This window comes from Heteronotia binoei, chromosome 2, assembly GCF_032191835.1.
Source record: "Heteronotia binoei isolate CCM8104 ecotype False Entrance Well chromosome 2, APGP_CSIRO_Hbin_v1, whole genome shotgun sequence".
In the NCBI taxonomy this organism is placed as follows: domain Eukaryota; kingdom Metazoa; phylum Chordata; class Lepidosauria; order Squamata; family Gekkonidae; genus Heteronotia; species Heteronotia binoei.
Window position 1 is genome coordinate 98,994,164 of NC_083224.1, and position 22,836 is coordinate 99,016,999.

The 22,836-nt window shown below is 46.0% G+C and overlaps 2 protein-coding genes across 2 annotated transcripts in view; both read right to left on the reverse strand.

The window, feature by feature from the left end:
- IPP (intracisternal A particle-promoted polypeptide) overlaps nt 1-22,836 on the reverse strand; it is a 523,673-nt gene that overhangs the window by 173,617 nt on the left and 327,220 nt on the right. The window lies entirely within an intron of this gene.
- BTBD19 (BTB domain containing 19) overlaps nt 15,911-22,836 on the reverse strand; it is a 110,852-nt gene continuing 103,926 nt past the window's right edge. The window contains exon 8 of the mRNA XM_060231737.1: nt 15,911-16,090. Within this exon, the coding sequence (XP_060087720.1) occupies nt 15,956-16,090 (135 nt within the window). The 3' untranslated portion in view covers nt 15,911-15,955. The remainder of the gene's footprint in view (nt 16,091-22,836) is intronic.

Sequence of the window (22,836 nt, forward strand, 5' to 3'; positions counted from 1 at the left end):
TGCCCGGCGGGTAACGAGTCGTGGGTCAGGCGTAGCACTTCTGCCCGCAAGGGCCCGGGCGGCACATAGAGGCGTTCGCGGTGTAGCAAGAGGCCGCCTCGAGTCGTGAACTCGCCTGTGGAGTCATCTTGGAGTGCCTGGAGGTGTTGCTGGACCCAGGGATCATTGGCTTGGCTAGCACAAATGTCCTCCACGAGTGCTGGTGAAGTGGAGGTGGCTGCAAACACTGAGGGTGGCAGGATGGGAGCAGCGGGCGCGGTCTCAGTTGTAGCAGGGGCGTATTCCGGTTTCCGGGAGAGTGCGTCTGCTTTCCGGTTCTGGGTATGGGGGATGTAGGAGACCCGGAAGTCGAAGCGGGAGAAGAATAGGGACCACCGGATCTGGCGCTGGTTGAGACGGCGGGTGGTCTGGAGGTGCTCCAAGTTCCAGTGGTCGGTGAGCACCTGTACAGGGTGGCGAGCCCCTTCGAGGTAATGCCTCCAAACCTCAAAAGCCACCTTGATCGCGAGCAACTCCCTCTCCCAGATGGTATAGTTCCTCTCTGCAGCAGTGAGCTGGCACGAGTAATAGGCACAGGGCTGGAGTGGCTGGGACGGTTCCTCGCGCTGGGACAGCACTGCTCCCAGGGCCACGTTGGAGGCATCAGCTTCCACCGTAAAGGGAAGCTGGGGGTCTGGGTATCTCAGGAGTGGCCCGGTGGCAAAGCGGGTCTTCAGGGTGGAGAAGGCATTATCAGCCTCTGGGGACCAGCGGAAGGGTTCTTTGGGGCGGAGTAGTTGAGTCAGGGGTGTTGTCAGGGATGCATAGGCCGGGATGAACTGCCGATAGTAGTTGGCAAAACCAAGGAACCGCTGCAGGTCTTTGCGGTTCTGAGGAGCCTGCCAGGTCAGGACCGCTTCCACTTTTTTCGGGTCCATGAGGATTCCCTGCGGTGACACAATGTGGCCAAGGAACTCGACGGAGCGCAGGTCAAAGTCGCACTTCTCCAGTTTGGCGTAGAGACCATGGGCTCGTAGGCGCTGCAGGACCTGGCGGACGTGATCGGCTTCCTGGGCAGGATTGCGGGAGTAAATCAGGATGTCATCCAGATATATGATTGCGAAGCGGTCGAGCAGGTCCCGGAATATGTCGTTCATGAACCTCTGGAAGACAGCGGGGGCGTTGGTCAATCCAAATGGCATCACCAGATGCTCGTACTGCCCGTATCGGGTCCCAAACGCGGTCTTCCACTCGTCTCCGGGCCTTATGCGCACCAAATTGTACGCTCCACGGAGGTCCAGCTTGGTGTAGATTTGGGCCCCCTTTAAGTGATCCAAGAGTTCAGGGATCAGTGGTAGAGGGTACCGGTCCCGGATGGTGATCTTGTTTAGGGCCCGGTAGTCATTGCACAGCCGGAGCTCCCCACTTTTCTTCTTTACGAAGAGGACTGGAGCAGACAGGGGAGAGGTTGAGGGTCGGATGAATCCGCGTTTCAGGTTCTTGTCCAGGTAGTCTCGCAGAGCTGCCAACTCAGGCCCCGACATCGGGTATAGACGCCCCACCGGGAGTGGTGCCCCAGGTACCAGGTCAATGGCACAGTCATAGGGCCGGTGAGGGGGAAGCTGATCCGCTCCTGTCTCTTCGAAGACATCGGCGAAATCTGCGTACTTCTGAGGGAGCTGAGGACCACCACTTGGGATGCCAGCTGCTAGAGTGGTGGGAGGAGTCAGATGGGGGCATGGGTCCCGGAAACGTAGTTCCTGCTGGGCCCAGTCCACGATGAGGTTATGCAGCTTCAGCCAGGAAAGGCCCAGAATCAGCGGGAAGCGAGGCATGCGGGCGACATTAAACTGCAGCTGTTCTTGGTGCTGCTGGACGTGGAAGGTGATGGGACAGGTCTCCTGGGTGACGGGCCCAGAACGGAGGAGGCGCCCGTAGATAGCCTCCACCAGCGTCGGAGTCTCTTTTGTCTGCACTGGGATCTGGTGCTGCTTTACAAAGGCGGCATCTACAAAACAGTGGGTTGCTCCCGAGTCCAGCATGGCATACACGAACAGCCAGCGTTCGTCAGGCAGATGAAGTTTGACTGGTAGCAGGAACGGGCCCGGGGTATCAGTCTGCTGTTCGGAGGACCCAGCTAGTCGCCCCAGGCTGGAGGGCCCACTTACGCCTGGGGCTGCTCTTTTGGCGGCGGTGGCAATGAGGGTCCAGGTATCCGACGCTTAGCAGGGCAGCCAGAGGCATAGTGGCCTGCCGTGCCGCAGTAAAGGCACAGATTCTGCGTGCGGCGTCTGGCCTTTTCTTCTGGAGGCAGGCGGGGTCGAGCAGCTCCAAGCTGCATAGGCTCCTCCTCAGCTCTGGTACTAGCTGGGGATGGGCGAGGAGCCAAGTGGCACGGCGCAGGGAGCTGGCGCCCTCTGGTCTTGGCTGGGCGGCGACTTTCCAGGCGGCCATCGATGCAGAGGCAGAGGGTGATAAGTCCTTGGAGCGTGGGTGGCGGCTCCACCCTGGCCAGTTCATCCAGGACTTCCTCTGCCAGCCCCTCGGTAAACTGGTCTATCTGGGCAGCCTCATTCCACGCCAAGTCTTGGGCCAGGAGCTGGAATTCGGTGGCATACTGAGCCACCGAGGATTTGCCTTGTTTCAGCGCCCTGATCTTCCGGTTGGCTGTGGCTGCTTGGACGGGGTTTGAGAAGGCAGCAGACAGGTGGGCCTCAAACCCCTGGTAATCAGTCAGTAGGGGAGAGGACGCAACCAGCAAGGGTGTGGCCCATTTGGCCGTCTGCCCCTTTAACAGGCTGATGACGAAACACACCTTAGTTTTGTCATTGGGGAAGTCTCGTGCTCTCAGTTCGAAGTACAGCTGACACTGTGCTAGGAAAGCAGGAAATTCTTCCACGGCACCCCCAAATCTGTCAGGTGGGGGAACTGGGCACTTGGCTGGAGCACTGGCTGCAGGTTGTTGCTGCAAGTGCACCACTGCCTGTGTCAGCTGCTGTACCTGGGCTTGGAGCACAGCCAGTAGTCCTGTGGTTCCACTTGCTTCAGCATCCATCCTGTGGAATGGGTGTTTGTGGTGGTGGAAGCAATCTGTCACGGCTGGGGCTGGGTCAGGCAAAGTCCAGGGGCAGGCCGAGGTCTGTAGCCGGTAGGCAAGAGGGTCTGAGGCGCAAAATCCGAATCACCGTCCAGGTAACACAGGTCAGAGGTTCAGAAGTCAAAGTCAGGGAGTCCAGAAGTCAAGAGCCGAAGTCAGGGAGTCCAAAAGCCAAAGTCAAAGCCGGAGTGGATGCTAGAACGTCAGGTAGATGACTAGTTGCTTCCACAAAGCCTCCTCCCAAAGCCCACAGCTATATAGCCCTCTGCTGGCTGTTGCCCATTTGGGCTAATTGCTGGCTCAGAGAGGCAGCCAGGATCCTGCTACAACTCAAGCATCCTTGCCCTTAGAAGGGCCAGAATCCTTTCAAAACTCAGGGCTCAGGGAGCGTCTTGCTTGTGAGCGTGCCACCCTCCTCCGATCCCTGAGGTCCTGTCGAAGGCGGTCACGCACACGAGCCACCCGAGAGGGCGAGGCAGGGGGGCTGGGATCTTCTCCAGCAGGAGGCAGGGGCACTGGTGCAGGTGGCAGGGGCACAGTTTCCTCTGCAGGCTCCGCTCCCTCTGCAGAGTCCCCAGCACCCATGACACCCTGAGCCTGCTCCAGCGGGGAGGGTGGGATATAAATCCAATAAATCTAAATTCCTTACAGCTGTATTCTCAACAATCCCCCAGAAAGGCCATACATTCTTGTTATTTCATTTATCATTTGGAATAATAAATTAGAATACTAGGTTGCAATGTAATGTAATGAATAGTAGAATGTTATATAATTTGGAATGGTAAACTGGAATGTATTTCTCTAGTCTGGGGACAGAGGAGATAACTCTGTACAGTCACTTGCCCCACTTCAAAGAAGAAGATGCTGTAAGGTTGCCTCCATGCTTGAGAGGACATGGATGGAGTGTAACTGCAGGGTCTCAGTTAATTATTTTCAGCATTCCACAATTAAGGATACAGCTGCCTATCAAACTCAATTCTGACATATTTCCTTCACTTTGTTTCCCCTGGAATTAAATCCTAACAAATTGTAACCATATAAACTAAGTTTTTTATTCCTGTTCGGTTTCCTTTTCTTACCACATCACCATTGTGTCTTAAATACACTGAGTGCCACTGGACTCAGACTTTGTTCTGCTGTTTCAGACCAACATGGCTACCCACCTTAATCCTTTTTCCTTTAGCAACTCTGTGCCTCTTTCAGCCCAGGAGAGTTATCACTGTGGCCTATGTCTCTGAAAGTGTCTAATATTATAGACTAGTAAAAGTCCTATCACATTTAATGGATGGTGGGGTGCAGAGCTTTTATTGTAAAAAAAAAGCCTAGCAGGAACTTATTTACATATTAGACCACACCCCCTGATGTCACCATTGTTTTGTAAAGGGCTTTTTAAAAGAAAAACTCAGCAGGAGCTTATTTGCATATTAAGCCACACCCCCTGACACCAAGCCAGCCGGAACTGTGTTCCTGTGCGTTCCTGCTTTCAAAAAAAAAAGCCCTGGTGGGGTGGAGAGAGACAGTCCTTTCCTCAACCCTATTTACCACCTCAGTCCCCTTCCTCTATGTCCATTCCCCACTCTCTGAGGTCCTTATAACTTGGCAGAGCAAAGAAAGTGGCCAGGGCTGCCTTTTCAAACCTATTCCTGCTCCCTCACATCAAACACAGCAATGAGGCCTAGTACCTATATCGAGGAGAATGAAAGGGTAGAATGGACCATATCACTTCAGGCTACAAGCAAGGGAAACCATTTCTGGATATTCCTTTGCATTAAAAAGTCACTTTCATGCAAACAGAAAACTCGCAGTTGGTAGAAAGGCTTTGCCCCTATTTTATGCTTGTGCTAGTTTTGCTTGTCAGGAGTTCTTAAAAGAGTATGTCAAAATGTGACCCTAGTTTTGCCAACTCTGGATTGGGAAATTCCTGGAGATTTGGGGGTGGATCTTGTAGCAGTCAAGGCTTATTGAAGGGAGCAACCTCTGGGGTATAATGCCATAGAGTTCACCCTCTGAAACTGCCATTTCCTCCAGGGGAACTGATCTCTGTAGTCTGAAGGATTGTAATTCCAGGAGGACTTCAGGCCCCACCTGGAGCACCACCTCATCAGATTATTACCTCATTCCCCTCATGTGTGAACCAGACCTTGGATGAGAACAGGAACACTTCCACCATGTGACACAAAGTCAGAGTGGTTTATTTTTGGGGTGAGGGGAAGAGGAACACTCGTTTGCTCTGTCTGTTTTTTCCTGCCCACACCAGTTCAGTGGGAGTGGAGATAGTAGCCAATTTCTGGATGAGAAATAGAAGATTCACAAAAAAAACAATGTTTGAACAATGTTTGTGTTATTACTATTATTAGTAATAATAATAATAATTTTTAATAGTTACTGTTATTACTATTGTTCAATTTTGGGTGGGGCCTGGAGATCTTCTAGAATTACATCTGATCTCCAGACTAAGATTAGTTCCTGGGGAGGTGGGGGATGGCTGTTATGGATGGATGAGTGTATGGTATTATCTCCTGCTGAGATCCATCCCTTCTTCAAACCCTGCCTTCCCTAGGTTCCACCCACAATTCTCTAGGAATTTTCCAGTCAGGAGTTGGTAACTCTAAGGGGGAATGAACTGCCTTGAAGCATGGGAAGAGGAACATTGCTTCCATTTGTACATTTGAGGTCCCTGTTTGTAGCCCACCTGGAGTGGGGGTAATGGGCGCCCCCCCCCCAAGTGCAACACATTACTGTTCTCCATATGTCCAGTCACAATGCTTTTAGCACAGACTGTACTAACCTCAAAGGATTACTGTAATAAACTAGAAATTCAAAATCTGTCTGGCCTTTTGTCCTCATATTGCAACAATGTTTAAATCCCCAGGCAGGCTTTTTAAGAGGTGTGGTACAGGTTTCTTTTTAGGACAAGGTCAGAGGAGTGGCGGTGTTGAAAATGACTGAAACAGCTGCAATAGAAAGTAACCTTCTTCTGACTGTGGACAAGAAGTACTTCCCTAGTCTTCCTGAAGAAGATTTCTGCTTAATGTGGAAGTTGGTGTATTCCATGTTTCAGTAGAACTTGATCCAACAAAAGATACTCCTTTACCATCTTGGAATCTTGGGCATGTTCAGACAGCAACTTCCCACAGCTCCAGACAGCACTTTTCTCACAGAACATCCTGATGTTGAAAGCTTGGTTGGTCAGTCTTCAGTGAACCCACACTCTCTACCAGACATGCAGACAGACCAAAGCTCTTGCACATAGATGGGACTATTATTTGGGCCACAACTGCTCACCAGTCCCTGAAAGAAGAGCCCTATGGACATGATCTCATCCCCTGTGTTCAAGAAAACAACACTTATATCTTCTCCTCACCTAGGCCCTGGTACTTCCAGTTTCTATGAGGCTACAATAACAAGGCCTGCCTTAAAATGAAGGTGCACCATCCTGAATAAATTCCTCTGTTGTTCCATCTGCCCTGGGGAGATTTTCTAGCTGATACAGAGAGTAGCCGTGAGTCAGGGTGTGTGTAGTTTTGATGTTGCCTAATATGAGCAGGGTGGAGACTGATCTAAGGAGTTTATACTTAGTTAAAATTACTTGATAGTCCTTTTAACAGGCACATTTATTTTGCTTTGTATAGAACATTTTGTTTTCTGTACTAAAAGGGTCAGATTAAAGAACAGAGAAATAAATATGAGTGCAAAATTTGTAGTTCCAAATTCTTTCTTTGGTATAGATTTGTTAAAGGCAGGTTCAAGTTCAAAATATTTACAAGTTCAGTTCATACAAAACATTAATATTATCACTAAAATCAACTCAATATCAATACATAATCTTTCTTATAGAATATTTTATCAAGTAAATCATTCCATCTAATTCTTTAAAAACCCTACATAGTATTTTGTTTAGTTTTACACAAATCCTTTATTTCCTTATCTCTATCCATGTAAGGTACAAGGACTCCTTGAAGAAATCCCTTGGCACCTGTCGCATCAACCATCACCAGTGGTCTGACCTAGCCTCAGATCGCAAAGCATGGAGGCACACCATCCACCATGCTGTCTCTTCCTTTGAGAACGCACGCATAGCTGGTCTTGAGGACAAAAGGAGATTGAGGAAGAATCGCACTGCTACAGCATCAACCCCAAATCAGACTTTTCCTTGCAGCCACTGTGGCCGGATCTGCCTGTCCCGCATTGGTCTTGTCAGCCACCAGCGAGCCTACAGCAGACGTGGACTACTGCACCCTTCCTAAATCTTCGTTCGCGAAGTCAAGCCGAGAGAGATCCATGTAAGCAACATTGTTCCTTTAGTCTTTCCTAACAGCAATCTATAAAATGTTGATTCTTGTAAAATGTATGGTGCCTCTTCTTCATACACTGTGTACTATGCTTTTTAAAAGAAGATATACTTAAGGCTGCAATGAATACTGATCTCAGTGAGATTTACTACTATGAGTAAAAAAATGCATGTGATCAGGTTGCATGATTCCTTAAGAGCAATGTGGCTCAGGTTGTGCTGAGGATCTCCTATATTGTTATTTGTTTCATTATATTGAGCAGTAGCAAAAATGCTTCCTAAGCACCCACAGCTCCTGGGGGGGAAGTGTAGATGACTAGGAAAGACAATGGCAAACCACCCCATAAATAGGGTTGCCAAGTCCAATTAAAGAAAAATCTGGGGACTTTGGGGGTGGAGCCAGGAGACTTTGGGGGTGGGGCCAGGAGACATTGGGGGTGCAGCCAGGAACAAGGATGTGACAAGCATAATTGAACTCCAAGGGAGTTCTGGCCATCACATTTAAAGGGACAGCACACCTTTTTAAATGCCTTTCTTCCATAGGAAATAATTAAGGATAGGGGCACCATCTTTTGGGGCTCATAGAATTGGACCCTCTGGTCCAATCATTTTGAAACTTGGGGGGTATTTTGGAGAGAGGCACTAGATGCTATACGAAAAATTTGGTGCCTCTACCTCAAAAAATAGCCCCCCCAGAGCCCCAAATACCCACAGATCAATTCCCTATTATTCCCTATGGGAATCGTTCTCCATAGGGAATAATAGAGTGCCCAGTAGACATTTCCCTCCCCCCACGCTTTCTAAAGGGGGGGAGGGCCTCCAAACCAGGGAATCCCCTGCCCCCTCCCTCTCTCACACACACAAATACTTACTAGATCTTCTTCCTGAAGAACTCTACTTGCTGTGAAAACGAAAGCAAAAGAAAGGGAGGGGCCGTTCTCCATGGAAACTATTACTGACCCTTTCCAATTAAGCCCTTCCTGTTTCCTGCACAGCCTTAAAGGCACACTTTTTACAAACGGATCAGGAGCTCTACAACTACATGATGCCTACATGCATGTTCTCCCCCCCTCCCCCCCGCTTCCGGATTTTTGGAGAGCGGGGGAGGAGGCTGAAAATTTGGGGGTCCCCCGCCAGGGGGGGGGGTTGGGAAGCCTACCCATAAAAGTCTGCCGTGAAAACGTTGTGATGCGACATCACCCCAGAGTCGGAAAGGACTGGTGCTTGCACAGGAGACTATCTTTACCTTTTTATGTGATCTACTGTCATAAAGATGTATTAAATGGCTGAATGGTACTTCCCCCTGAATCTAATATTTGTGTTGTTACAGCTAATACCAAAACATTAAATAATTTTTATTTGACTTCTAAAAACATATAGTAGAAAGGCACCACTTTTGGGAGATCTTGATGGTCACTCTGGGTTTTCTTGAAAATGGGTATGGACTTTGAGAACAGATTACAATATGAAATACAGAATTTCCACAAGAACAACAGAGAACATCTTCACATTTCAGTTCTCTTAACATTCAGAATGATTGATCTTGGAACTTTATTTACGACACACTGTAACTGCTCCTATATCCAATGCCCCTCTGTTAGAAATTACACCTTGGCTCAGGGTTACTGTTATTATGATCAGTTTTGCCCCATTGGAGGATCAGCTTAACATTGCCCAAACCCAGGTGACTCAGCACATTTTAAGCAGCTTAAGGACTTGAGGTGGGTTTTTTCCTGGGTTTCCAAACCATCTGTTTCCTTAGCAACCAGGTACCCAAACAAACACTGTTCGACAAAGCCTATCTGTGTCTGGGTCTAAAGCAGCCTGGCCAAGCACACTGGGAGTGGCATGTGTCAGCAGCTACAGTCAAATTCTGGTTACACAATGACAGAGCTTGCCACTCCTTGACCTAGGTGGAGCTGATTCAGCAGCACCCTCTCCAGGAGTGGACATTGCTGCTCACAGGCATCACTGATATCCTGCTGGTTGGTCCTACTAAAAAGCTCTCTGGGTTATTTTTATTCCAACCTGGTCAAATTCTCTGCCTCAACTTTTAACAACAAAATTCATCCTCAAGGTTAAACCAATGGGGCAATAGCTATATTTGCATCTGTGAACTGAGGGTAGCTGTGGATTCATTTGCATATATTCCATTTCAAGAAGGCAAAGGGGAATTTACTCCTGATTTGAACTGCATTGGTAGTAGTAAAATCCAGCTGTCCTTGTCCAGCTGAAATTTTATTGACTTCAGTTTGGTTCTTTGGGCTATTTCCCTGGGATTCATTACCTGCAGCATTATATGACAAATGATGGCTGGGTCCAGACTGGCATTTTGAGCTGGCACATGGATGGGATGCAGGCGGAGTGAAAAGGTGTGACCAAAAAAAGTGCAACTTCAGAAGTTGTAGCTTTTTCGGCATGAGTGGGATGGCCCTCGGACAGGTTGGGGGAGCAGAATGGGCAGTGGATGTGCACATTTGGTTGTGCTTTTTTTGCTCCGCCCGCATCCCGTTTGTGTGCCAGCTCAAAATGCCAGTCTGGAACCAACCAATGAGGACATGACTCATTAAATTCAAGAGTTATAATTTGTATTTGGGTTACTTAGAATTATAATCAGAATTATTAAATAAGTAATCTAGCTGAGGTTGTATCTTCATTTTTTAAAAAACGTTATTGTATAAACTGCCCCAAACTGTCCACTATCAACCGATTTGATAGTAATTAGAGTTGGGAAATTCCTGGAGATTGTAGGGGTGGAACCTAGGGACTGGAGGCCAGGTTAAGGAAGAAGAGAGACCTCAGCAAGGTATGGCATAGAGTCCACTCTCCAAAGCAACCATTTTCCCCAGGGAAACTGATATCTGTAGTTTGGAGAACAGTTGTAATTCCATATCTCCAGGTCCCAGCTGGAGACTGCCAGCTTTGTTTGGCTGGTACTCAAAAAATATTACAAAACTGTCATATTTAGAAGTCTGGTTCATGTTTTAGTATAGTTCAGGGTACCAGAATCTAGAGCAGTTCCAGACCAGGTTTTACTTAAAAATCTGGATGTGGCAACAGCATATTGACCAATGCTCTAGAATGACATCAGCACATAATCTGACATCATTTCTGCACCACACCACCCCCACAGCAGTTTCTCCTGCTGGTCTCAAATGTCCCCAGGAGATTCCCACTCAAAGTAGACACTTGGCAAGCCTTGTCTTTTTATCCCCTGCTGGTGATGGAAACAATAAAATCTGTGGTAATGTTTTTCAAATATTAAAAGTGCATTAGGTGACAAGTACTGTGGCATCAATCCAAAATCAATACCAATACCTAATCAATATGTATGGCTTGGCGATGCTAGAATTAAATAACAGTGCTTTTAGAAAATGATCTTTTGGAGCAGTTTGAGCAAGGGAGTGTTAGCTGGCTGAGAAAAAGGGAACTACGAAAGGTCATTGCCCTTTCTAGAAACCGCAGGGTGAAAGCGCCATCAAAAAGCCTAAGAGGAACTATGACAGGTGCTGGAAGTGGAGCAAGAAGGTATGTGTGGGTGTGTGTAGAATGCTTCTATATATGGAAATAAGGGGCCAGTTGAGGCTCCAAGAGGGGCCCAGAGAGCTGAAAAACAACCGGAATTGTGATTGAAGTATGACGTGGGCATCCTCCCAGGGGACTGGAGAACATGGGTGTTTTAAGGTAGTGAGTAGGTAGTGAGTGGGCGGAGGCCCCCTATAAGGGATGGCAGGTAACTGTAATCATTGCTCAGACCCTCGGGTCTGGAGCCCATGTATAGAGCGCTTATGCACGTTAAATAAAGAAGCTGTTTTCCTGACCTTGCCTCAGACCTCGTTTGTGAGTATGATTTACTATTAATTGGACAACGCAGGACTTTCCCTGCTACATAAATTTGGCGACCCAGATGGGACATGGGGCCTTTAGCCCCTGATGATTAGCCCGGCCGAGTGCTGCTGTTGGCGGGGAGGACCAGATTCACGGTAAGGAGCTCCCAGCCTTCTTTCTGGCTGACCGTCATCTGCCCGCCCTGTCTTCAGTTGACCTTTGACCGATGGCCTGATCTCGGACCGGCGAGGGGGCAACAGGCATCAGCTCTGCTTGGAAGACTCTGGAGTGTAAGTAGAGAGCCTTGAACCCAGGGCCCTGATAGTGCAGGACCTTGTGCTCAACGTGATAGATTTCCTTCACCTGAAACAGTCTGATTGCAGTAATAAAACCTCTCTAACAGGGTAGGTGACCAAACGGGTCGCCTGATGCCCATCCCGGCGGCCTAACCACCTGCATGCACCGGCAGCACCCTAGTACAGCCCGCTGGCAGGGGTAGTGGTTCTCTCCATACCAGCGCCCTGGAAAATGTGCTTGCCTCGAGAAATTGACAGGTCAGGGTTCCCTACCAACGCGGCTGCAGGGAGCCTACATGTCATTCGCCTGTCTGTCTGGGGAAGGGACGAAATCGACCCTTCTGCCACCAATAGGGAATTATTGGGGGAAATTTTGTGTTTATTGTCTGGGGAAATTGTGGGTTTAAAAGTGACATATCTGTCTGGTATGCTTGATGTGTGCATGACGTGTGCCTGAGACAATACTTGCTATTGAAACGATAGTGGATCTGTCAGTACCGCGTTTCCCGCCTGCATGAGCACGGTGAGCCGGGACCACAGAGAAGCGGCTGAATAGGATCCCATATATGTTACCCCCTCCCTGTTCTTGTGTTCTAGTTGTCTGTCAGTCGGGGGAGACGTATTGTAGGCTTATTAAAGCGGTCCCATATGTGCTCGTGGGGGGGGCCGATGTTGATTATTGGTATTTAGAGGTGACCCAGGTCCAGAATGCTGGGACCCTAGAAATAAAATGCCATCTATCTCCTGGTATGATCAATGGTGGCCCTAGTATGGGCCACAGTAGCTTCTGCCCCTTTGCTTGTGTAACCATTACTGGAAGAGCTCAGCAAGTGGCTCAAGGTTTAATTTACAAGCCCATATATTACTGTGTGGAAGAGAGAACCGTTTATAAATTTCACTTGGGGTGTGACGACTAGGTATGTTTTGACCCACACTAAAATGCTGGAGGCCAAAAGGTCACATAACTCTTGAAAATTTTTCAAATTGCACTAATTGCAGAGAAGTTGTCTGCTGAACAGTGGAAAAGCCGCGGACGGGTTTCGCAGCACCCCAGGCAGCTGGATAGTGTAAAGGCTGGTTGTGGTGATGTGAAATATTTCTGCAGTATTGCATAACCCTCGCTCAGAAAAACGGGAAGTGCGAGTGTGAACCTAGCAACTTGCAAAATGTATGTGTTTTGCCCCGGGAGAGATTCCTGGAGACCCCAAAGATGCTATCTATTAACCAGGAAAACTGTGCTTTATTTTGTTTTATGATTACAATGATACTGCCGTGTGAGACCATGTGAAAGAGCACCTAAAAGCATTAATCATGCCAATGTTTCCCATTTTACTTAAGTGTATTAATATGTAGTTTTAAGTAGTATATGGTTGTGAGATATACTGTCCCTGGACAGGCATCTCAGTCTCAGGACAAGGCACTTTTAGTTAGGAAGCCCCTGGGAATTAAATGCCAAGATATACAGCAGTGTTTCTGCTGCCCCTTATGGGGAGCTGACTTTAAGCCCAATGCAAAGCTCCCAGCTTCTTCCTCTTTTGCCACTTAGACTTCACCCTCGCCCCCTTTATTGATTAAGAGCTGAAGAGTTCCAGATCTATGGGCTCTCCCAGAGAGAAGTTCTCCAGAAGCAAGTCCCCTGCCTCTGGTCAGCTTACCTTCTCAGAAGAAATCCCCGTCAGCCATGTGATGTCCAGCAGATCCAGGGCTCCCAAACTCCTGGCCCATGACAGGCTACAATGTATTCATTGGGCACAAGGGAAAAGAGACTTTTAAAGTGCTTGCTGAGTGCCCCTGAAATAATCCTCCAAAATTGCGGAAGTGAAGAAACAACTGCCCTCGAGTGAGATGCCAACAGGGAGGCTCCCATCTGCCTAGTAAGCCGATGCCAACAAGCTCTACCAGCAGGCACAAAGCCATTAAGACGTGTGAGGTAGCAGAAGTCCTCCAGAAACCAGATGTCTTGTAGAAGTGCCTGTGTGCAGCCCACCGAATCTATTTGCCCACCAACCACGAAGTTGCAGGTGATTAGCCTTTGCGGCTCAGTCCAGATATCAGGTGAAGACAGCAAGAAGCTGAGTCCAGCCTGAAGGAGAAGTTGTTGTTCAGCCAGCAGGAAGCTGAGGCTATGAGTATCGAGCCAAACAGCTGGCCCAAAGAAGTAGAAAGCCTGTGGAGGAAACTGTGGGCTGAAAAGCTTCCTTGATGGTTTCTTCTTTGTCGCTGTTGCTGCGGAAGATAAGAGAGAAAACCTTAGCAGAAGGGCCGATCCAGATAAGGAAACCAAGGGTCATTCGAAGGTCCCGATGTCTGCGATGCCTGAGCTCCTGGATGTCGACAAGAAGGCCAAGCAGCTGGCAGAGAGAACGCTGCCCAGCAGCGAAGCAGAATCAAGCAGATCCACAAAGGGGAACTGACTGGCATCAAGGAAGTCCCGCGCCTGAAGGCTGTAGCCGGATTGCGCCAGAGAGAGATGACCACGGAAATGGTAGAAGCACGGAGGAAGCAGCTGTCCCAGTCCCAGAACGAGATGTGAGCCTACAAGAGCCTCTCCAGAAGGGAGAGGGCCCAGAAGAAAGTCCGGAAGAAAGTCCAACTTGCTAAGTTTCTGTGTGAAGCTACAAAGAGGGGACTCTTTTTGTTCCTTTTTGAGTAATTTTTGGATTATTTTGATTTTTTTTGATGTTTTGAAGCCACTTTCCTTTGATAGCAACAGCTCTAGGCATGAGGCTTGTTTGCCCCAGAAGAAAAGAAGAAAATAAGACGATCCCTAGGGGTAAGTAGTCAAAATGTGCCCAAAGCTAGTTTTAGCTTGACACATTGCTCAGTGCCTTGGCCATATATTGTGATGCTTAAGTAAGAGAGAAGATTCAGTTCTTTGTGATTTGTGATTCATGAAAGGCCCTTTGGGAAATTGTTAAAATGAGAAAACCCAGCCCTAGAAAGAAATGTTATGTTGAATTATAGGCTTGTTTTGAACTTTGTATTGTTTTGCTATGCAGCTTTAATCAAGGTTTTCCTAGATAGGTTTTCCAGGTGCTCCCAGGTCTGCTCCCAGACCTGATTGTTTGAAACCCGACCTCTGGACCTCACTCACCGGCAACAGTGAGGTTCCACAGGCAACGCCCTCTGGATCCTGGCCTACAGGAAATGGCAGGATTCCACAGGCATCAGGAGACGACTGCCCTATGATTTTGATGTTTAGTTTTAATAGATTGATTTTGGTATGTATGAAGGTTTGTGGATGTAATGATAAATATTCAAACTTTGTTTGAAAGAGGGGAATGTGGCATCAATCCAAAATCAATACCAATACCTAATCAATATGTATGGCTTGGCGATGCTAGAATTAAATAACAGTGCTTTTAGAAAATGATCTTTTGGAGCAGTTTGAGCAAGGGAGTGTTAGCTGGCTGAGAAAAAGGGAACTACGAAAGGTCATTGCCCTTTCTAGAAACCGCAGGGTGAAAGCGCCATCAAAAAGCCTAAGAGGAACTATGACAGGTGCTGGAAGTGGAGCAAGAAGGTATGTGTGGGTGTGTGTAGAATGCTTCTATATATGGAAATAAGGGGCCAGTTGAGGCTCCAAGAGGGGCCCAGAGAGCTGAAAAACAACCGGAATTGTGATTGAAGTATGACGTGGGCATCCTCCCAGGGGACTGGAGAACATGGGTGTTTTAAGGTAGTGAGTAGGTAGTGAGTGGGCGGAGGCCCCCTATAAGGGATGGCAGGTAACTGTAATCATTGCTCAGACCCTCAGGTCTGGAGCCCGTGTATAGAGCGCTTATGCACGTTAAATAAAGAAGCTGTTTTCCTGACCTTGCCTCAGACCTCGTTTGTGAGTATGATTTACTATTAATTGGACAACGCAGGACTTTCCCTGCTACAGTACCACATCCATATGCTAAGAAGCTTCAGTCTGTGCTAGACAACCTGACGACCGCCTATAGCTCTGGGATAGGCCTCATTTTCTATTCCAGTGCCAGCTCTATTTTTTTAATTTAGAAAATGTATAGCTTCAATGCAAGAACACCCTCAGGCTAATATATCAGGGTCTTCCATTCACTGCAGAGATTTCAAATCATGAGCACAGATCCCATTAACCCTTGATTTTTGTGGACAAACATGTAGGAAGTGGGGAAATTAACAGCATGCAAAGTGGTCTCAGACATACCAGGCCAAGTTCATCGGTCCTTTTGATGGGAAGCAGATGTCTTTCACACCTCAAATCTTTCTTCTGGACTCATGTAGAATGGGTGAGGGAGTGTCACATGAGAGCGCTTTTAGCCCACCCAAGCTTTGATGGAAATTAGGCCTGTCCTCACACACACTAGGAACTATGCCAACTGGATTATGCAAACAGTCTGTAAACAGGATGTAACTGAAGCATCCAATTGACAGCATCCAGATCCTGGCTCAGCATTTCCGTTGTGCTGGGCACTGAAGCACTGTTCTATGTGTCCCAAGTCACTTGTGCTGTGGGACAAGGTGCCGATGATGTTCCCGGGGCAATGTGCCATGCCGACGATGGCACAGGCAGGATCGCGTTCCACGTCCCTTCCATAAGGCATGCATCTTCCAGGCCTCAGCCAAAATCTCTATCTAGACATGGACAGAAACAAATATATTACACTCATGATACACCACTGCTGGGTTGGGAACCAAGTCCTAGCAAGCATATCATAGTATCTAAATAGGTATACCACAAAAGAATTAGAGAGGTTCAAGGACTTGTCCTCCCGAGAGGTCTCCTGTCTGCCAAGTGCACACATCCAGGATGTGACAGAAAGGATTGGAAGACTTATCAAGCCCACAGACTATTATCCTTTCTTGCTGATCCACATGGGAATGAATGATACTGCCCGTCACAGCCCTGAACGTATTAGAAAAGACTATGTGGCTCTAGGTCAGAAGGTGAAGGAGCTGGGAGCCCAGGCTGTGTTCTCATCAGTTCTTCCTGTTGAAGGCCGTGGCTTAGGACAAGAAAGAAGAATACTTCAAATAAACAACTGGCTATGTTAATGATGCCATCAGGAAAGATTTGTATTTCGGGTCCATGGCTTACACTTTCAAGGTGGTGGTCTATCAGGAGATGGTTTGCACCTTACAATGGTAGGAAAAAGGGTGTTAGCCTTGCTAACCTAATAAGGAGGGCTTTAAACTAAATTGTATGAGGGAGTGAGACAATAATTCAGAGCCTCGTATGATGCTGGAAACTGGGGATAAGAACACTAAAGATTTGCAGAGAGTGGCACATAAGCTAAGTAATGTTAATTTGCAGGTATGTATGGAAACTAAATCCTCAGGATGCATAAAACATGAATTCTGATGTCTCTACACTAATGCACAGAGTATGGGAAACAAATAGGAGGAACTGGAAATCCTAATACAGGAAGAATGACATAATAGGCATTACTAAAACTTGGTGGGATGACACTCACAACTGGAATATTAGGAGGACTTCCGGGCTTTGGTCATGGAGGATTGAGCTGCTTCTCAAACGAGGAGCAGACCAGAGCCTCTGTTCTGGGCAGAAAAGGTGATCCTAACACCTGCTGCCTACTTCCTCCAGACAGGGAGAAAGCCAAGACATGCATATTAAATTCTGAGAGGATTTACTTTGGCTGACGAGGAGTTCCAGTGGGGTTCCTTTTTGGCTTTGAAGAGTCCCTGGAGAAGGATTGCATTCAACCGTCTACAGAGGATGGAGAAACTGAGATTGGGAGAAGATTTTATAAGAATGGTGAAGGTGATATATACTGAACAACAAGCAAGGCTCTGTGTAAATACAGATTTGATGGAAAAAATGATAATTAGTAAAGGCACAAGACAAGGTTGCCCTCTATCTCCATTGATATTTATAATTACTTTAGAGGTTTTGCTAATGCAAATTCAAGAAGATAAAGAGATAGAGAAACTGAAATTGAAAGGTTTTTCTTATAAATACAGAGCATTTGCAGATGATGTAATGTTTATAAATGAAAATCCCACTCATGTAACACCATTGCTGCTTCGTAAGATACAAGAATATGGAGAATTGGCAGGCTTCTATATAAATAAAGAAAAATAAAAAATTTTGTGCAAAAATATGTTAAAAAGTAAACAGGAAGAACTACAGTGGTTAACAGAGTGTGAAGTTACTTCCAAAGTAAAATATTTAATGGTGGAAGTAACAACAAAAAATCTGGACTTATATAAAAATAATTATGAGAAGCTTTGGCATAAGATTGATGGATATTTGATAAAATGGAATAAGTTGAATTTGTCTATGCTGGGCAGAATTTCTGCAATCAAGATGAATGTCTTACCGACATTTGTTACCAAACGTTACCAAATAAAATTGTTTTAACCACCAAAATGTTATATAGGTGGTATATGACACCTAAGAAACTGGCAAAAATGAACAATCAGGCATCGGACAGATGTTGGAAATGCAAAAACCAAGAAGGATCTTTTTACCATATGTGGTGGATTTGTGGAGAGGCAAACTTTTTGGGCAAATGATTCAGCAAGAGATTTCAAAAATTTTGGGTTATAATATTAAGAAGGCACTGGACATTTTTCTGCTGGGATTACAAATGGAAACATTTCCAAAACAAGATGGAACGATAATTTGGTATATGCTTTCAGCTGCTCGGACATTATATGCACAGATGTGGAAGCAAGACAAAATACCAGAAAAGTGGGAATGGACTTTACAATGGACTTTCATTGGAGTGAAATGGACAAACTTACAAGAATCTTAAAAGAACATGACTTAGAGAAGTTTAAAAATGAGTGGGGAAAATTTCAAAAATATGTTAAAAAACAATGGGATGTTAAAAAATATTTGGCGATTTTTGACATTGATTAAACTCTAAAGGAATGTTAAATGGACTATAGTTGAAAAGTGAGACTATTGGAATATATTTTTCGATCTTTTGATAATGATTAAAGGTTTACTATGAAGATAGAATACAATTATAACTTATGTTTTTTCTTTCTTTTTCTCTTTTTGCTTTATGATGCTTTTCTTTTTTTTAATGAAGATTCTTAAATAGATAAAATTGATTACCTTTTTTTAGCAATATAAAATACACTGCTGGGGGTCACCAAAAGGGGGGAAGGGTGGAGAAAATGTAATGTATATGTATGAATTTTTAATAACAAATGATAAGTGTTATTACAATATATTACAGTATAATAAATTGTTTTACACAAATAACTGGAATATTAGAATTCAGAAGTACAACTTATTTAAAAGGGACAGACAAATGAGAAAGGGCGGAGACACAGCAGTATATGTGAAGGAGGTATACACTTGTGAGGAAATATGTGAATCAGAGCATGGCAACTCAGTTGAGAGTCTCTGGGTAAAAATAAAAGGAACAAGAAACAGCAGTGATATTATTGTGGCAGTCTGCTATAGACCACCAAGCCAGGAAGACTTGGATGAGATACTCCTACAACAGATTGCAAAGTTCTCCAAGAGAAGGGACACAGTGATCATGGGGGATTTCAATTACCCGGACATCTGTTGAAAGTCCAACTCTGCTAAAAATGAAAGGTCAAACAGATTCCTGACTTGTCTTGCTGACAACTTCCTTTTCCAGAAAGTGAAGAAGGAGACAAGGGGATCTGCTATCTTGGACTTGATTCTCACCAATAAGCTGCCCTGAGCCTGTTGGGGGAGGGCGGGATATAAATCTGATAAATAAATAAATAAATTTGATTGAAGAAGTGGAAATAGTGGACACCCAGGGCAGTAGTGACCATGTGATTTTGGAATTTACAGTCTTAGGGAAGGGAAAAGCTATACATAGTCAAATTTATAGGCTGGACTTCAGAAAGGCAAACTTCGACAAACTTACAACTATGCTGGGTAAAATCCCATGGTCAGAAATACTTAGGAAGAAGGGAGTTCAAGAGAGGTGGGAGTTTCTTAAAAGTGAAATACTGAAAGCGCAATCACAGACAATTCCTATGAGAAGAAAAAACTAAAGAAGCCTAAAGAAGCTGAGGTGGCTCCATAAAAAAGTTAAAGGTAGTCCCCTGTGCAAGCACCAGTCGTTTCTGACTCTGGGGTGACATTGCTTTCGCAACGTTTTCACGGCAGACTTTTTACGAGGTGGTTTGCCATTGGCTTCCCCAGTCATCTACTTTCCCCCCAGCAAGCTGGGTACTCATCTTACCGACCTTGGAAGGATGGAAGGATGAGTCAACCTTGAGCCGGCTACTTGAACCCAGCTTAAAGCAATAAAGGGATAACATATGGCCCAAGTTTAGGGGAGTGACCATCAATAGCATTTAGGGAGGGGGCCAGATCATTCAAGAATAAATTGAACAGATAAGGGGCTAGAATACAGCCCTGTTTGACTCCCCGATTAGAAGTAATCTTTGGGGTTAACGCACCTAGGGTATTAAGGGAATACATTTTATGGATAAGAAAAAGTAGGCATTTATCCAGACCCATGATGTCGTTTATTCCAGAGAAGGTCCCTGGGAATACAGCCAAATGCCCCTTTTAAATCAAGGAAGGCCACAAACAGCCTTCTCCCCCCTGTACCACTGTATTTCTCTATCAAATGGTTATGTGTTATGCAGTGGTCCAGTGTAGACTTGCCGGAGTAAAATCCAATCTGTTCTCTACCTGGGAGATTTTGCTCTTGCATCCATGAAGTAAGCTTTCCCAAGAGGTGTCTCGCATATAATTTGCCTGCTATGTCAAGCAGACTAATTGGGTGGTGGTTCTCTGGTGCTTGCGGGTCACCCTTCTTGTAAATTGGGACCACTATGGAATTTGTCCATGATTCAGGCATGGTCCCTGTTTTATCAATGACTGTGAAGAGAGTCGCCAGAGAAGAAACACACCAGTCAGGATTGTTTGTAAATAGCTCTGGTGGGAGACTGTCTGGGCCTGGAGCCTTCTCTGACTTCAACTGATTGATTAGATCATTGATCTCATTAGGACTAACAGGGGGCCATTCAGGTAGATTAGGAGGGATTTGTTCTTGCTGATCTGATACAATGGCCAGAGGGTAAAAAAATAAGTGCTGGAAGTGGTCTATCCAAATCTCAGCAGGGATGGGATGTCTAAAACAATGGCTCTTCGTGCCAGAAGCACCAGTAACTAATGACCAGAAAAGCTTACTGTTAGAGGCAGTAGAGGCACTAATAAGTAAATCCCAGTTCTTGATGCATAATTTTCTTATGGGTCACTGTATCTCTGAGCTTTTTCTTCCATTCAAAGTAGCTAAAGGGGATATTGGCAGCAAGGCTGTTACAATAAGTGCGATATACTGCGTGCAGTTGGTGTTTCAGTTTTTGGCATTCCTTATCATACCATGGGTCTGACTTCCAAACAGAGGAACTGGGTTTAGCAGACGATTCTTGTTTATAAAAGTTAATTATGGCAGAGGTTATATTGCTATAAATTTGGAGGGCCTCAGAAGGGTTTTCAGCTTCAACCAGTTGTTGGTTTAGTTCTGTTAATTTACTTGTTTGAAGCAACTGATTAATGCTCTCTCGAACTTTCTCTGACCATCTAACTCTTGGAGGGACAGGCATATCAACAGGAACCAGAGATGAATGGCTAACAGACTCCAATTTTAGTAATGTAATCAATGGGAAATGGTCACTGTCCAAGCTGTCACCCACTAAAAAATCCACAATAAGTTTTCTCAGATTGAGGGAAACAATAACATAGTCAACAACACCACTGCCTCCTCTGGAACTAAAAGTGTACTCCCCTAGCAAGTCATGTGGTATAGACCCATTTAGAATAGATCTATTAGAGGGGATACAAAAATTTGCCAGGAATACTCCCGCTGCATTAACATAGGAGTCTTTGGAGTTCCTTGGAAAAATCAAGAATTCAGGGAGAGAATCGTGCAGGTCAAAACCCAGGGATTTACATAACGTGTAATTATCTTTACCTAGTCTAGTTTTAAAATTGCCCATAATTATAAATTCAGCAGAGGGGTATTCCTGCTCAAGGTTCTCAGTATACATGCTGAAACTGTTCCATTGTGCTAAAAGTCCCCTCTATTTAGACAAGGGGGTAGATATACATTAACCACTATTAACGTTAGGGCCGACAGTTTAAACAGAAGTGCCTGGGCCAGTGAAGAGGAGGGGGGGTCAGAGAAATAGTTTCTGCTTTAATCTGGTAAAAGATTAAGCAGCATAGGCCTTCTCTTCAGCGGCCCATTTGCTTAAGCTTAACTGCTGGCATGGAATAGGATTTATAACCTTCAAACTGTATTTCACTCTGAGCCCAAGTTTCCTGGCATAATATAATATCAAATTGTTTGAGGAACGTCCGAAAGTCTGTACTGGTCACCTTTTTCTTCCAACCTGCAATATTCCAGAATAAGATCTTTAGGACTGGTTCTTTGTCACCTTTGGATAGTCAATTGGACTTTGAAATCTTATCCAGAACCAGGGGCGTAGCTAGGGCTTTGGGGGCCTGGGGCCCAAGATTTATGTGGGCCCCCCTATGTGTGTGCACGCCGCCAGATACAGGATATGATGTCACTTCCGGTGATGTCACTTCCGCAGGATGGCCACCACTTGCGAGGGAGCCCTGCTGGAAACAGGAAGTGATGTAACTTCCCCAAAATGGCCACCACTTGTGGGGGGGGAACATGAAGTGGTGTCACTTTGGGGGCGGCACCCCCCCCAAGATGGCACTGCTGGCGTGATCTAGGTCATGTGATTGATAACCTGATTACCCCACCACACCATGTGACAGGGAGAAATGCCACAAGCAGCCTGCTGGCCCAGCTGTTCCCCTTGTGCCCTGAACTTGTGGGCAGCCCATGGGGCAGAAAGTGTCAAGTTTGCACGCCCCCTCCCCAACTCCACCAAACTCTCCTTCCTGGAGTTTTTAATAACAAACCACAATGTCCCCCCTCTCCTTCTCTTTCACAAGTCCCTATCTGCACCCTGCAATCAATCTCTTATCCTTAAAAGTATTAGAAAAGTTTTCACCTCTCTATTCATTCAGTTCTTTCAAAAGGCACAGGGAGGGGGGAAATCTGTCACATAGATTCTAAGTGTAAGCAAGGGGGGGGGGGGGGGTCAGAAGCTAGACAAAAGTAAGTTATAGCAGCCCTTGGAGAACTGAGCAGGGGGTCCGGCCTTTCAGCAGTCAAAGTTTTAACTCCTTTAAAAAGATGTAATCACCCACCAAGACATCACCTCTTCCAGGAAGGGGGGGGGGGAGAGAGAGAGAAGGAAGGCAACCAGGAGAGTAATCTCGCTCTCCTTCCCAATTTTATAAAAACACTAAACACCAAATGCCTTTCTTCACTTGGGATATCCCCCCCAACATCCCAGCAAGTTGCATATACAACACAGATGCCCCC